Below are 13,521 nucleotides of genomic sequence, written 5' to 3' on the forward strand. Positions count from 1 at the left end.
CACTGTCACACTGGGCAGATCTCACCCACGCCAACCATCATCCCCTTTTTAGTGAAGGACCTGAAGACAGTGACACTGTTCTTTTCTTTTTTTGAGACAGGATTTTTCCACATGTCATGGAACTCACCATGTAGACTAAGCCTGCCTTTGTCTCTGTCTGCTGAGATTATAATAGGTATGTGTCAAGGCTGATTTCTTTGCTGCTTCCCCCTGCAAGCGCCCCTCCCCCCACCCCTCCACTTTTTTTTTTTTTTGAGACAGGGTTTCTCTGTGTAGCCCTGGCTGTCCTGGAACTCAAAGATCCACCTGCCTCTGCCCCCAAGTGCTGGGTTTAAGAAGTGTACCACCCCCCACCCCTGCCCTTCCATTATTTTTGAGACCCTCTCTCCTATAGTGTAGGTTTGCCTAGTACTGGCTATGTAGCTCAGGATGACCCCCTGACTCTTACTTTTTTTTTGGGGGGGGGGGTCAAGACAGGGTTTCTCTGTATAGCCCTGGCTGTCCTGGAACTCACTTTGTAGACCAGGCTGGTCTCGAACTCAGAAATTCGCCTGCCTCTGCCTCCTGAATGCTGGGATTAAAGGCGTGCGCCACCACGCCCGGCTGACTCTTACTTCTTAAGTGCTAGGATTACAAGCATGTGCCACCCCACCCCCTCAATAAGGGGGCAATTTTGTTATGTTCTTATGACAAACGCCAACCAGACTAATTAGCTTTCCTAAACAGGTTGAAGCAGCCTTATCCCCACATGGTTCCTTGGTCATCTCAAAGCAGGGGCTGTGACAGACACCCTGGGAGGCGGTTCCACCTGATGGATGTTGGCCTCCTGTACTTTGATCTCCTGAGGACTGGAACGGGATGGATTCAGGAAGAAGCCATGGTTCTCTACCACACCCGGAGTCTTTAACAAGCACGAGATATTCAGGATGACTCCCAGCAAGGTCTTCTGATACATCTGCCCATTGCTGGGATCTTTGGGCTGAATGTATTCTAAAAACACCTGCAAGAGAAAAATCCTATTTACTCAACTGTATGATGACAGAAAGGCGATAAGATGCAGGGGTCTCAAAGAATTTAGTCTTATACAATCCCCACCCCCTTTAAAGGCCAGGTTTTGTAGAATCCAGGCTGGCCTCAAATTACAGAAAACTTTTAAACATTTATTTATCTACTCCTTTAGTGTGTGTGTGTGTGTGTGTGTACACACGTACACCATGAGTGTAGTGTGGAGGTCAGAAGACAACTTGTATGTATGTAGGGTTGGTCCTCTCCTTCCACCACATGGGTTCTGGGGATCAAATTTAGCTCTTCAGACTTTATGGCCTTTACCCACTGGACCAGCTCACCAGCCCTGGCCTATTGGCATCAACTTCACTGTGTAGCTGAGGATAACACTGATCTGCCACTTCCCAAATGCTAGGATTTTAGGCATGTGATACCACACTTGGCTTTCAATAGGCAATGTTCTAGTGCCCTCAGGATAGGAAGCATCAACTTATTAAGATGTCAGCACCAGGAGAATCCAATGCTTTGAGACCTACCTTGGCCATATCCTTCTGCCTAGTGAAATAGACAAGAATGTCCAGATATGCATACAGGAGGATCTGGCAGAGTTCCAGATCTTTTATTCGGCTGAGTAAAATATCAAACACTGGAATCATGACTTCAGGAAATGTTCGAACCTCCTCATCCAACAGCAAGGCTTCAATGACCTCTTCTAAAAATTCAGTTACATCTTCAAAATCTAATAGTAGACAGACGAGAAAAGAAGGAGGCCATGACAGTTTTTATGCGTTTACACTTCCATGCTTTCTGTCTGTCTGCCTCTGCTGTGATGTAGCAACTGAACTGAAGACTTGTTCAGCTCAATGCTAGGCAATGTTCCACTACTGCTGACCAGTGAACTAGATACCCACTTCCCAACAATGGTTCTTTGAGATTTATTTACTTTTTTTGTTTTGTTTTGTTTTGTTTTTGTTTTTCGAGACAGGGTTTCTCTGTGTAGCCCTGGCTGGCCTTGAACTCAGAAATCTGCCTGCCTCTACCTCCCAAGATTTATTTACTTTTATTTTATGTGGATAGGTGCTTTGCCTGCATGCGTGTACCAAGTGCAGGCAGTGCCTTTGGGGCCAGAAGAGTGCAGTGGATCCCCTGGAACTGAAGTTACACGCAGCTGTGAGCCTTCATGTAGGTGATGAGAACTGAACTGGGGTCCTCTGGAAGGGCAGCTAAAAGTGCTCTTAACTGCTGGGTTGTCTCTCCAGCCCTCTATGTTATCTTTGAGAATTCTGCAGTATTGAGGCTTAAAGATCAAGGTGTAAGCTTCCCTCCTTAACTTCTGTCAGAATCATAATGCCTCTGAGACCCTCTAATGCCATTAGAGGAGTTTTAAATTGGTATTCTAAATTCAGACAGTCAAAGACCTTGCTTCTATACTCACGGGCTCCCTGAATAGCTTCCAACATCAAATCTACCAGTTGCTCATGGATGTTTTGGTCAACATAGATCTCTGGGGTGAGGAGAACTGTTCGAGTGTTGGACACAGTGAGGTTTCTGCACTGCACTGCAAAGGGGAGCAGGTTTTCTGGAACTTTGGTAATCTGCAACCAAGAGAGAAAAGCATGTGACTTTTATAACATGGAGCAAGGGTAGGTACAGTACACAGGATAGAAAGACATCATATCCCAAACCGTATCGGTTGCTTTTCTTTTGGTTTTTCCAGACAGGGTCTGTCTGTGTAGCCCTGGCTGTCCTGGAACTCATTCTATAGACCAGGCTGGCCTCAAACTCAGAGATCTGCCTGCCTCTGCCTCCTGAGTGCTGGGATTAAATGTGTGTGCCGCCGCCCCCACTTGGCAGTATTGGTTTCTTGAGAACTGAAAATTCCTGACAGATTTTTAGTTTGGCTTTCAGGCTCACATGCTAAAATTCTAATCCTGAAGCCCAATTAAGTATCTCCACCTCATGGGAAATGTTAGAAGATTTGGAATTTGTTTGGTTCCTGTTGTTTTATTTTGGTCTCACTACAAAGTGTAGGCTGGCCTGGAACTCACTGTGTAAATATGTAGACCAGCTAGCTCTGAACTTGTAGCAATCCTTTGTCTGTGCCTCATGAGTAGCAATCCTCATGGTTCACAGACATGTGCTACCACACAGCTGACCTGATGTTTGGTTTTCTTTTTTGTTGTTGTTGGTTTTTTTTCCCTTTTTTAAAGGTGTGATTTCTAGAGAAGTTTGTATAGAGAACAGGAGACATTAGTTAGCTGCAAAGAGAGATGGACTCCAAGCCACAAAAAGGAGACAAAGAGTTTTGGCAACCTAATAGTGCCAGGTATACCATAAAATACACATTATGGCATGAGAGCCAACTCTCTCTCTCTCACACACACATGCTAACATCACTTAAGATAATTTAAAATCCCATGGGGCTTATTCATTTACCTCTTCCTTGGCTCTCTGGAAGCAGGAGTAAAGGTAACAGAAGATGTGCCTCTCTCCTGCATCACGATCAGCAGAGAGATTTAAAGTTGTGGAGGAAGTCATGCTGATCAAGTGGTTTCCTGGATCTTGAAGCAATAACCGAGCAAAGATGGCCTATTAACAAAAATAAACAAAATGCTCACAAGGTAAATCCTAGAGCACTCACATATAAGAAGTCCGACACATGCTTTGGCAAGAATCAGATGTAGTTTGGAATGGGGTGGGGTGAATCTTATTCAGGAATGTTAGAAACTAATTATATCCATCGTTACTGTAATTAAGACTCCAGTGTCTGGGATAGTCACAGCAGAGCAGGCACCAAACAGTTCCGTGCTGAATGGGTGAGAAACCTACATGTAAAATCTACGCTGCCATGTGCCTGCTGGACGCAAAGACACTTGAAGTGTGAAAGTGAAATGCCAAGTGATCTGTCTCTCCTCTCGATATTTTAAAACCTTCATTATTTTTAATTAAACACCCAGTCTGATTATTGTGGGCTCTGATACCCTAGAAACACTTGTACTTGACAGATGTTGTCTTCTGTAGTTGATCTTCTGAGGACTTGAATGAGGCCAGAGGACATGGAGCGTCCTGCTCTGTCACTCTCTGCCTCATGCCCCTGAACTCTGATTAACCCTGGAGCTCACTATTTCCCATCCAGGCTGGATGATCAGCAAGTCCGCAGAGACACTCTGCTCCCTCCTCCCGCTCCCTGCTAGCACTGAGATTGTTGTCCCACGTGGTACCATTAGCTTCAGTGGGTGATGGGCATCCTAACTTGTGCACCATCTCCCAGACCAGTTTTGGGTTTTTGAAAGTATGTAAAAAAGAGGTGGGCCTTGTCTTAGGAACTTAAGACTCTAACAGGAGTGATAAGACAGGTTCATTAAAAAGCCACAAGAGACAGTGACAGTTCACATAATAAAATGTACATGAATAGGAACTCAGAGGAGGGAATGACAGCTCTTTTCTGGCAACTCCGATGACATCTGAACTGGTTCTTAAACAATGGGTGAATTTGGATGTGTGGCCAGGGTGGATAGGAAGAGTTCAAAAGGCAATGCCACAGACAATGGAGAGGCAGAGGCAAAGTCTCTCCGGAGAATGAACAGGATTCAGCGTGGCTGTTCTGCTGAGGGCACATTATCAGGAGGTACCTGCTCAACATTGCTCATATCAAGCCAGTCTTGATCTTCCAGCTCTACTGCCATTTCTTCCAAGTACACACAACGGCTGGGGATGCCATTCCCGCTTTTCAAGCTTGGATCACCTGTGAAAGTTTCCATCTGACAGGTTATGGACAACGCTCCTGCTCTCATGACACTGGTTTTGTTTCTATGTCGCCTAGCTTGGTAGTCAACACTTAGGCTCAAGTGGTCCCTTCTGCCTCTGCCTCCCCAGTCCTGGAGACTAAAGGCATATACTGCTGTGCTCAGCTTCCAACAACTGATCTTGATAGTAAGTCTCTTGAATTCAGAAATAACCACAGTGATCTTGATACACAAAGTAGTTACAAAGCATAGACTGTGCGGATTCTCAGTAGGACATTTAGGAAAAAATTCCAGACACCAGCATTAAGTTTAGGGTTGAATTACAGATAGGGCACAGAGGTAAAACCCTTCTGACCTTTCAGCATCCATCCAAGAGGAAAATGGGTTTAGCTACTCTTTCTCCTCCTCTTTTAAGGAAGAACAGACATCAACATGGCAGCAGAAGTTCCATCTACTGAAATACTGTTTTTAAGTAATTAAAGCCTTACTAAGGTAAACCCTGTGTTTTGGGGATACAGGAGTCGGTTTAACCATTAGACATAGCAGTTTTCTGTTTTCTTTTCTTTTTTTTTTTTTGTAAAGAATTATTTTATGTATATGAATACACTGTGGATATCTTCAGACACACCCAAAGAGGGCATCAGATCCTATTGCAGATGGTTGTGAGCTATCATGTGGTTGCTGGGAATTGATCTTATGACCTCTGGAAGAGCAGTCAGTGCTCTTAAGCATTGAGCCATCTCTTCAGCCTGACATAGCAGTTTTTAAGAACCGAATATAGTCCCTAGCCCAAGCCAAGAGGGAAGACTAGATACTGACTGGTGCAAGCCTGCAACTCACTGTTGTCCAGGGTGATGAGGAAGATCCTCTGGATCATGTGATTGATGTTGAGTTGCTCACACATTTCTTGGTGTGTCCGGAAGGAGCGGCTAATCTCAGACACGGAGTAGTCGAACTCATCCAGGCTCTCTGACACACTATTATCCGAGTCATCTGGGCTTGCTGGGAGCTCATCTGCTGGAACATGTAAGCTGTTACACAATGCTCCTTCCTCAGAACCAAATACACTACCTAGAATGAATCACAAGAAGGACAATTGTAGATGTGAAACAAATTATTCATCTCATTAGTGAGCAACTCAAGCCAAGGCAAGTGTATTCTAGGATTTGGAAATCCCGGCTGTAAATCTTGCCTTCTGTACAGTAAACTTTATCACTTTGACCCGTAATTGTACCCCTCCCTGCCAAAATTAGCAAATTACCTAACCCCAAACCTTAGAGAAAAAAAGAGTTACCAAGTAGATCAAATGACTCTAACTATTTTAAATGTATGGCCTCTCCCTAAAGAATACGTTTGTTTTGGTAACTTGGCACTCAGGAATATATCCTGTAGAAGTGCTCCCTGAACCAGTTCCCTACAGATAACTGCTTAATTCTGCAGTGTTCCACACTCCTGTGCTCATATTCATTACCATTGCTTTTTATCAAAAACCCTGTTGTGCTTCTCAGCTGCCCCTCCCTCTCTGACACTTATTTTGTGCGCGGGCAGTACGTGTTTGTATACTTGTGGAGGTCAGATGACACACAAGCCTGTAGCAGCCAGATTTTTCCTTCCATATGGGTCCTGGGGCTTTTACTCAGGCACCTTTACCTGCTGAGCCACCTCCTCAGGAGTAAGATGCATTTTTTAAATGATGTGTGCATATGCATTCTGTGTATGGGGATCTACACGCTGAGCCATTGTCCATCTTTTTAATGACAGATCAGTACCATACTTTAAGACATTTCCCCTATATTTTGTATGTGCATGGATGTTTATGTGCTATGACATGCATTTGGAGATCACAGAACAGTTTGGGGGAGTCCTTTCTCTCCTTCCACCACGTGAGAGCAGAGGACTGCACTCAGGTCATCAGGACTGGAAGCCATGTCTTCACCACTGACATATCTTACCATCCCTCAACTAGCTTTAAAGATGTACTGATTTATTTTTATGTACATGGGTGTTGTGTCTACATGTATGGACACTGAAGAGGGCATCAGTCCCACAAGACTACAGTTATAGATCATTGTGAGACACCATGTGGGTGCTGGGAATTGAACTCAGGACTTCTGGAAGAGCAACCAGTGCTCTTAGCCACAGGATCATCTCTTAAGCCTCTCAACTAGATTTAGTTTTAACTTATCAACACCAACAATTTTTCCTGTAATTCAGAAACCTTCTTCATTCTGTTTATTAGATCTTTGTGTGTTTTGTGTTCTTTGAAACAGGGGCTCCTAAGCCGGGCGTGGTGGCGCACGCCTTTAATCCCAGCACTCAGGAGGCAGAGGCAGGTGGATTTCTGAGTTCGAGGCCAGCCTGGTCTACAGAGTGAGTTTCAGGATAGCCAGGGCTATACAGAGAAACCCTGTCTCCAAAAACCAAAAACAACAACAAAAAGAAACATGGGCTCCTGTTTTTTTCAAACTCCCCATAAGGTTGATCTTATCTTTCTAACCCTCGTCTCTACTACCAAGTTACTAGAATCAAAGGGATGCACTCCACACCTGTTTTTATGTGGGTTTGTGCTTGCTAGGCAAGAACATCACCAACTGAACTGTATTTCCGGCCCTAGTTTTTGTTTTTCAGAAAGTGTCTCATATTGCCCAGGCTAGCCTGAAACTAACTATGTGGGTAAAGAAGGCCTGAACTTCTTATCCTCCTGCTTGCGTCTTCTGAGGAGCTGAGAGTCCAGGCCTGTACTAGCAGGCCCACCCACCTTATTCCTTTTAATAGTTACATTGTCATGCATTTCTTGCCTTTATTATGACTTATGTAGCCACTTATACTCCCTGTTCATTCATCAGATGAACATGAGAACTGTTCCAGGGTTTCATGATCTTAAGTAATGCAGTACTGAGTGTAATCTAATTGTTTTTGTTCAATTAGCTGAGTATTTCTGTAAGACAAATTCATAAAGTAGAACTACTGGCTCAAAGAGCCTGAGATCTTCTGGGTGGATGAGATCACTTAGAGGATAAAGGTGTTCGCTGCCAAGCTTGGTGCCTGGAGTTCAGTCCTTGGAACCCACATGGTAGAAGGAGAGAACTGAACACGGCAAGTTATGCTCTGACTTACACACACACACACATACACACTGAATGTAATTTAAACATTTTAAAAGAGCTTAAGTATTTTGAAAGTTAACATAAGTTATTCTCAGAGAGACTGCTTTTATCTACACTTAGCTGTATGAGAAAATGCCCCTCTTATTAATAAAATTTGATCTAATTACAGAGGCAGAGCTGGGCGGTGGTGGCACATGCCTTTAATCCCAGCACTCGGGAGGCAGAGGCAGGCGGATTTCTGAGTTCGAGGCCAGCCTGGTCTACAGAGTGAGTTCCAGGACAGCCAGGGCTACACAGAGAAACCCTGTCTCGAAAAACCAAAAAAAAAAAAAAAAAAAAAAAAAAAAAGAAAGAAAAAAAAAGAATTCCAGAGGCAGTATAGGATATAGAGGAGTCTACACTGAAAGGAGGGCACCAATGGAGGAGAGGCCTACCTAACCACAGGAAGGTTAAAAAAAAAAAAAAAAAAAAAAAAAAAGTAAAGGGAAGCATTTGAGCATTACTACCCTTCACTAAGGAGAAAGCTGACTGTAGAATGAACTCCAAGTGTTTGGGAGAGAATTACAATTGTCTATTCTCACAGTTCATTTTCTGCCATAGCCCATAATGCTCTCTCTCTTCCATGCCAAGACTCCAAACAACCTTCACAGACTACTCCCTCTTCGAGTTTGCTGACATCAGCTCTATGCTTACAAACGAGGCTTCTGTGTCTCCTGGTGACATAAAGCACAGCATTTGTGTGTCTTACACTAGTAAGGAAAACACTGAACTATAAGCAGCACTAGAGTGTCCGTCACTCCTGACGCTACAGATCCTACTGACTTCACCCCAGGACCTCTTAGGAGGTGCAGCAGTGCAATAACTAGTGCTGTCATCAGCAGATTCATTTATAGAAAAGGGATCGGACTGCTCAGTGGCATGATTCCTGAATTCTGCCAGAAATGTCTCCAGTTAACTTGTTTAATTGGAGAAGGATCGAAGAGTAATGTTTAGAAGTATGGGAAAGATGCAGGGTGTAGCTTTTGGGAGCTTTAGAACACAAGGATATCAGAAATGTCTTAATTCAAGGACATACTTTTCTTAACACCTTCCTGTCTGAAGCCTTCTGCATGGTGATCCTGGAAGCCACCAGTTGTGGTCTACAAGTTGTTAGCATCCGAGAACCTTTCTATTTTATGTGAATCTTCAGTAAAGTCTTGGTGTGAAGGGCTAGAAAAAGCTATTTTCCAAGTGAAGTCGGGGACATTGCCAGCTCCTGAAAACATCCACAATGCAGTAAAGGTGCTTTCCATCTGGCCGGACGTGGCCGAGGGAACTGAGGTGTTTGAGAGGATGGTGGATGCTGCCGATGCACAGGAGGCTGAACCAGCTCACCTCTCACTGTGGTCCAGTTACAGGCCAGTTTTGCTTTATAGGCTGTGCCCATCTATCTCTTCCTCATGATGCTGAGATGGGTGACTCCTGATTCTGTCACTGATGTGGCAATAGGTGCCACTGGGCCAAAAGGGAGTCTGGACACAAGGATGTCCTCTTGATACAAAAGATGAGGTTGATAAGGTATTCGAAAGCAGGCTGAAGTGAGCCAGGACTGTAAACGTTAGACAGTTCTATTTATATAGTTGACAATTATCCTGTTCTTCTCTTTTGGGGCTTCCAGGCTAACTTGTTAAGTTATGGCACCTCTGTAGCAATCACGGCTTCATCTGAGGAAAGCTAAACAGTCACACAATTCCTGAGTGTGGAAGCGCCTCATACTGCTTTAGACTTTAGGGAGGAGTTTGACCACTGGGGTGTGAATGTTTCAGATTACTGAAACCCTTCCAGGGGAGGCGTTTTAACATTACATTTTGGAAGCCTTGGGTTGCTGTTGGTCACTCTTAACATTATACCAGCAATCTGACATCCACCAGGCACTTACAAGCTTTCTTTAAGGAGGTATAGTTACATGAACTACTTTAAGTCAAGTTCTTGGTTCATGTACCTGAACTGGATCCTGAAATCATACTTTCACACATGGGTCCACTCAGTAACCATACCATCCAATCTGAGTAAACTGCCAGCATGTTTTGAGCATCTTCTCTGTTTGAAATGTTGCACTGGGTGATGCCTGCCACTAATGCTAGTTACTGTAAAGTGCCCCAAATGTTCAAACTACTTAATCTGAGAAAAATGCCCTGGTCACATGCTCCAAGTACCACTCGAATCCTGCTACGTGCATTTTCCTAGGTGGACATTCCATCATCATGTGCATATGAAGAGATTTTGCTTTTTAAGTTCTAGGGGCTGGTACTACTGTTGATGCAGGTGTAGACAAACCTCCACTTAAACAATTACGGATTACTGTTGTGATGTATGGCATGTAGGTTAGAGCAACGTTTTCTGTGTCCTGATCTTGATTGTTACCTCTAGTGCACATGGAAACACACTGTTCTACCCTGCTACTTATAATTATTTGAAGGTGAAGTGACCATTGAGTAATTTTTAGAAAGATTGTATTGCTTTTGATGTTATAGTTATACACATAGACTGGGGCTGTTAAAACATGTTTATGACCAAAAATAAAGATGAGAATGACATTTTAAACAAACAAACAAAAATCTAATTTTTTAAAAATTACTTTTATTTAGAGAGTGTATGTGGGGTTGCATGCTTGCTACTGAGCACACACAAGGTCAGAGGACAACTTGTTGGAGTCTTTTCTTTCTTTCCACCACGGGGGTCCCAGGGACTGAACTCAGGACCTCAGGCTTGGGAGCAGGTGCCTTTAGCCGCTGAACGATCTCACCAGCCCCTAACTGTAGCCTTAACGGGCACTTTTCTATAGACTAGTAAGACTGAAACTTTCATCATTTGATATTTAAGTTGGTTATTACATTTGTCTTCCAGCCCCCATTTCCTTATCAACTGAATTCCTTTAGTGTTCTATAGAACACCTCAAAGACTGCCTCTCAGGAGGGCACTTGCAAGAATGCTCTGGTAAGTGTAATGCTAGCCCCTAGGAACTACATGGGTCTACAACTGCTTTTCTTTCTTGGCAAAATGTTTTTCTGAAAATCTGGACCAGACTCTCAGAAGTAAGAGATGCTTCTATGTGTGAGTTGAGCTCAGAATAGGAGGCCAAAGGTTCTGGCAGAATACTAATTGCTGTTGACAAACAGGTTGGACCTGGTGGCATGAGGAACTCAGTGTAGACAAACTAAGGTGACGAGGTAGGAAACAGTAACAGATGGGCGTGTGCCTGCCTCATTCCCACTGCCTGCTGATAGTAATGCTCTCAGCTCCAGTCTTTCGAGCCTGCTTACAGCCAGTTAAAAAGCCCTGCACTTACTGTCTTTTGCTTTATCTATAACCTTTCTTCTCTGTCTTGCTTTTCTTCTGTTTATCCAATCCCAATCATAAAGCAAGACCAAAGCCGAGCAATGCCCCTGAACTATATACTTTGTAAATAAATGAAGCAAAGACAAATTATTTTTCCTTTTATTAAAATAAAAACCACTACTTTTTGGGAGGAGGTGGTCATTTCTGGCTTGAAAGATTATAACTCAGGCTGGAGAGATGGCTCAGTGGTCAGGAACACTAGCTGTTCTTCCAGAGGTCCTGAGTTCAATTCCCAGCAACCATATGGTAGCTCACAACTATCTGTAATGGGATCCAATGCCTTCTTCTGGTATGCAGGTGTACATGTAGATAGAGTACGTACTCATTTACAATAAAATAAATCTTAAAAAAAAAAAGATTATGACTATCCCCAGGGACAATGTGTGCTAGAAATGTATTCTAATACATCCACAGAAAGAAGCTGTACTCGATGTTAAATTCAGTTCCACACGAGGAAAGCCATTTTTCTGGCTAGTGAGAGATTATTCTGAGTTTTGTCTTTCTTTTTTTCTTTTTTTTTTTTTTTTTTTGGTTTTTCGAGACAGGGTTTCTCTGTGTAGCCCTGGCTGTCCTGGCACTCACTTTGTAGACCAGGCTGGCCTCGAACTCAGAAATCCGCCTGCCTCTGCCTCCCGAGTGCTGGGATTAAAGGTGTGCGCCACCACGCCCGGCTTTTTTTTTTTTTTTTGTCTTTCTTTTTTTCATGTTAAGGCAAAGGATTCAATTCTCAGCAATCTGTCCTAACAGCAGTGAGCTACAAAGGGGGCCACTCAGCAGAACCAAAGATACACTTTTTTTTTTTTTTTTTTTGGTTTTTCGAGGCAGGGTTTCTTTGTGTAGCCCTGGCTGTCCTGGAACTCACTTTGCAGACCAAGCTGGCCTCGAACTCAGAAACCTGCCTGGCTCTACCTCCCGAGTGCTGGGATTAAAGGAGTGTGCCACCACGCCAGGCCTAAATTGTTTACTGACTTTATTTGTGTTTGTGTGTGTCTGTCCAAATAAGGACACTTGCCCCTCTTTTTTGGTTTTTCGAGACAGGGTTTCTCTGTATAGCCCTGGCTGTCCTGGAAATCACTTTGTAGACCAGGCTGGCCTCGAACTCAGAAATCTGCCTGCCTCTGCCTCCTGAGTGTTGGGACTAAAGGTGTGCACCACCACACCTGGCTGAGAGGTCTTTTAAAGTGCTGGAATTAATAACTCTTTTTTTGGTCAGAAAAATCTCTAGTTTCTATAGCTGCATGCAGCCTGTTTACCACATCACCTTGGTCTTCCATGTTAAAAAGCTACTAACAGACCCTTTTTCCCCTTTGACTAAACAACTTGACAGCTTTGGGATCACAACTGGCTACGAGCCCTGTGGACTCACCTGATAGCCAGTCTCTCTTTATGTGAGAGGACAGCAGAGGGGAAGACCCTAAACAAAATGAGCCACAACTAACATCAAGCCAACTTTTGCTTTCACCAACAGAGACAGACAATAAAAGCAAAACAACTTCAGCACCAAACTTAAGTTCTAATTGTGGTTCATTTCCTAAAGAACCCTTCCTCTGGGAAGATCCGGGCAGACCCGGTTCTAGGAGTGACATCTGCTGCTACTGGCTCCTCTACTTACCGGACTGCTGCTTCAGCTGCTCTTTCTGGATTGCTGCAAACTGCTTGGCATCAGCCAGGGAGCCAAAAAGAGCAGCAAAGGGGTTACTTGAGATGTTGTTGTTATTCTCCTGGTCTGTCATTTCACTTTAAGGTATCCTCCATCCAGCCCTAGGGGAGCGGCTATGCAAAAGACAGGCATTAGACTCAGAGGGGCAGATAACACCATCACTGTAATATCCCCACCATCTTTCCTTTTCCCATCCTCGAATACCATGCTTTGGAGTAACACATGTCAATTCATGTTCCCAAACTCAAGACATATTTGGCAAGATGGTTACCAGCTTACCAACTGGACACAGCTAAAACTCACAAGGCTTAACAGACACTGACTGCACCGACTGGCTGTCATGTTTCCATTGCCTATACCTTGACTAGTGCACTACTGTAGCACTGTGACATGACAAAAGTTATGGATTTACCATACGTTTTTAAGCTGGCAGACTAATTTCCACTCACATGGGAAAACAAAGTGACACCTGCTCAGCCGGCTACAGCTCAGGTGGAAGCTGGGCTTCCTCAGCCGCACAGAAACCCCGATGATGATGACGATTTCTTCTCCCTCCCTTCCACTTCCTCCCCCTTCTCTCTCCTTTTTCTTCTCTTTTCTAAAAGGCAGGTTTTCATATTATTAG

At 43.9% G+C, this 13,521-nt stretch overlaps 1 protein-coding gene and 1 pseudogene across 5 annotated transcripts in view; one reads left to right on the plus strand and one right to left on the minus strand.

Moving 5' to 3' along the window:
* The window catches only part of Ube4a (ubiquitination factor E4A), a 42,307-nt gene that overhangs the window by 23,722 nt on the left and 5,064 nt on the right, over positions 1-13,521 (minus strand). For 2 of the 5 annotated variants that reach the window (XM_021171810.3, XM_021171811.2), the window contains exons 3-9: positions 12,849-13,009; positions 5,571-5,822; positions 4,638-4,750; positions 3,442-3,594; positions 2,441-2,600; positions 1,542-1,744; positions 809-1,000 (exon numbers count right to left, since the gene is read on the minus strand). In XM_021171810.3, coding sequence (XP_021027469.1) covers positions 809-1,000; positions 1,542-1,744; positions 2,441-2,600; positions 3,442-3,594; positions 4,638-4,750; positions 5,571-5,822; positions 12,849-12,969 — 1,194 coding nt within the window. In that variant the 5' untranslated portion in view covers positions 12,970-13,009. The remainder of the gene's footprint in view (positions 1-808; positions 1,001-1,541; positions 1,745-2,440; positions 2,601-3,441; positions 3,595-4,637; positions 4,751-5,570; positions 5,823-12,848; positions 13,010-13,521) is intronic. The other 3 variants (XM_021171814.2, XM_021171813.2, XM_021171812.2) reach the window with 3 other exon arrangements.
* Positions 7,639-9,439, plus strand: LOC110301378 (phosphatidylinositol N-acetylglucosaminyltransferase subunit A pseudogene; annotated as a pseudogene).

The sequence above is a fragment of the Mus caroli genome, unplaced genomic scaffold (genome assembly GCF_978045245.1).
Source record: "Mus caroli unplaced genomic scaffold, Mus_caroli_1 scaffold_11, whole genome shotgun sequence".
In the NCBI taxonomy this organism is placed as follows: Eukaryota; Metazoa; Chordata; class Mammalia; order Rodentia; family Muridae; genus Mus; species Mus caroli.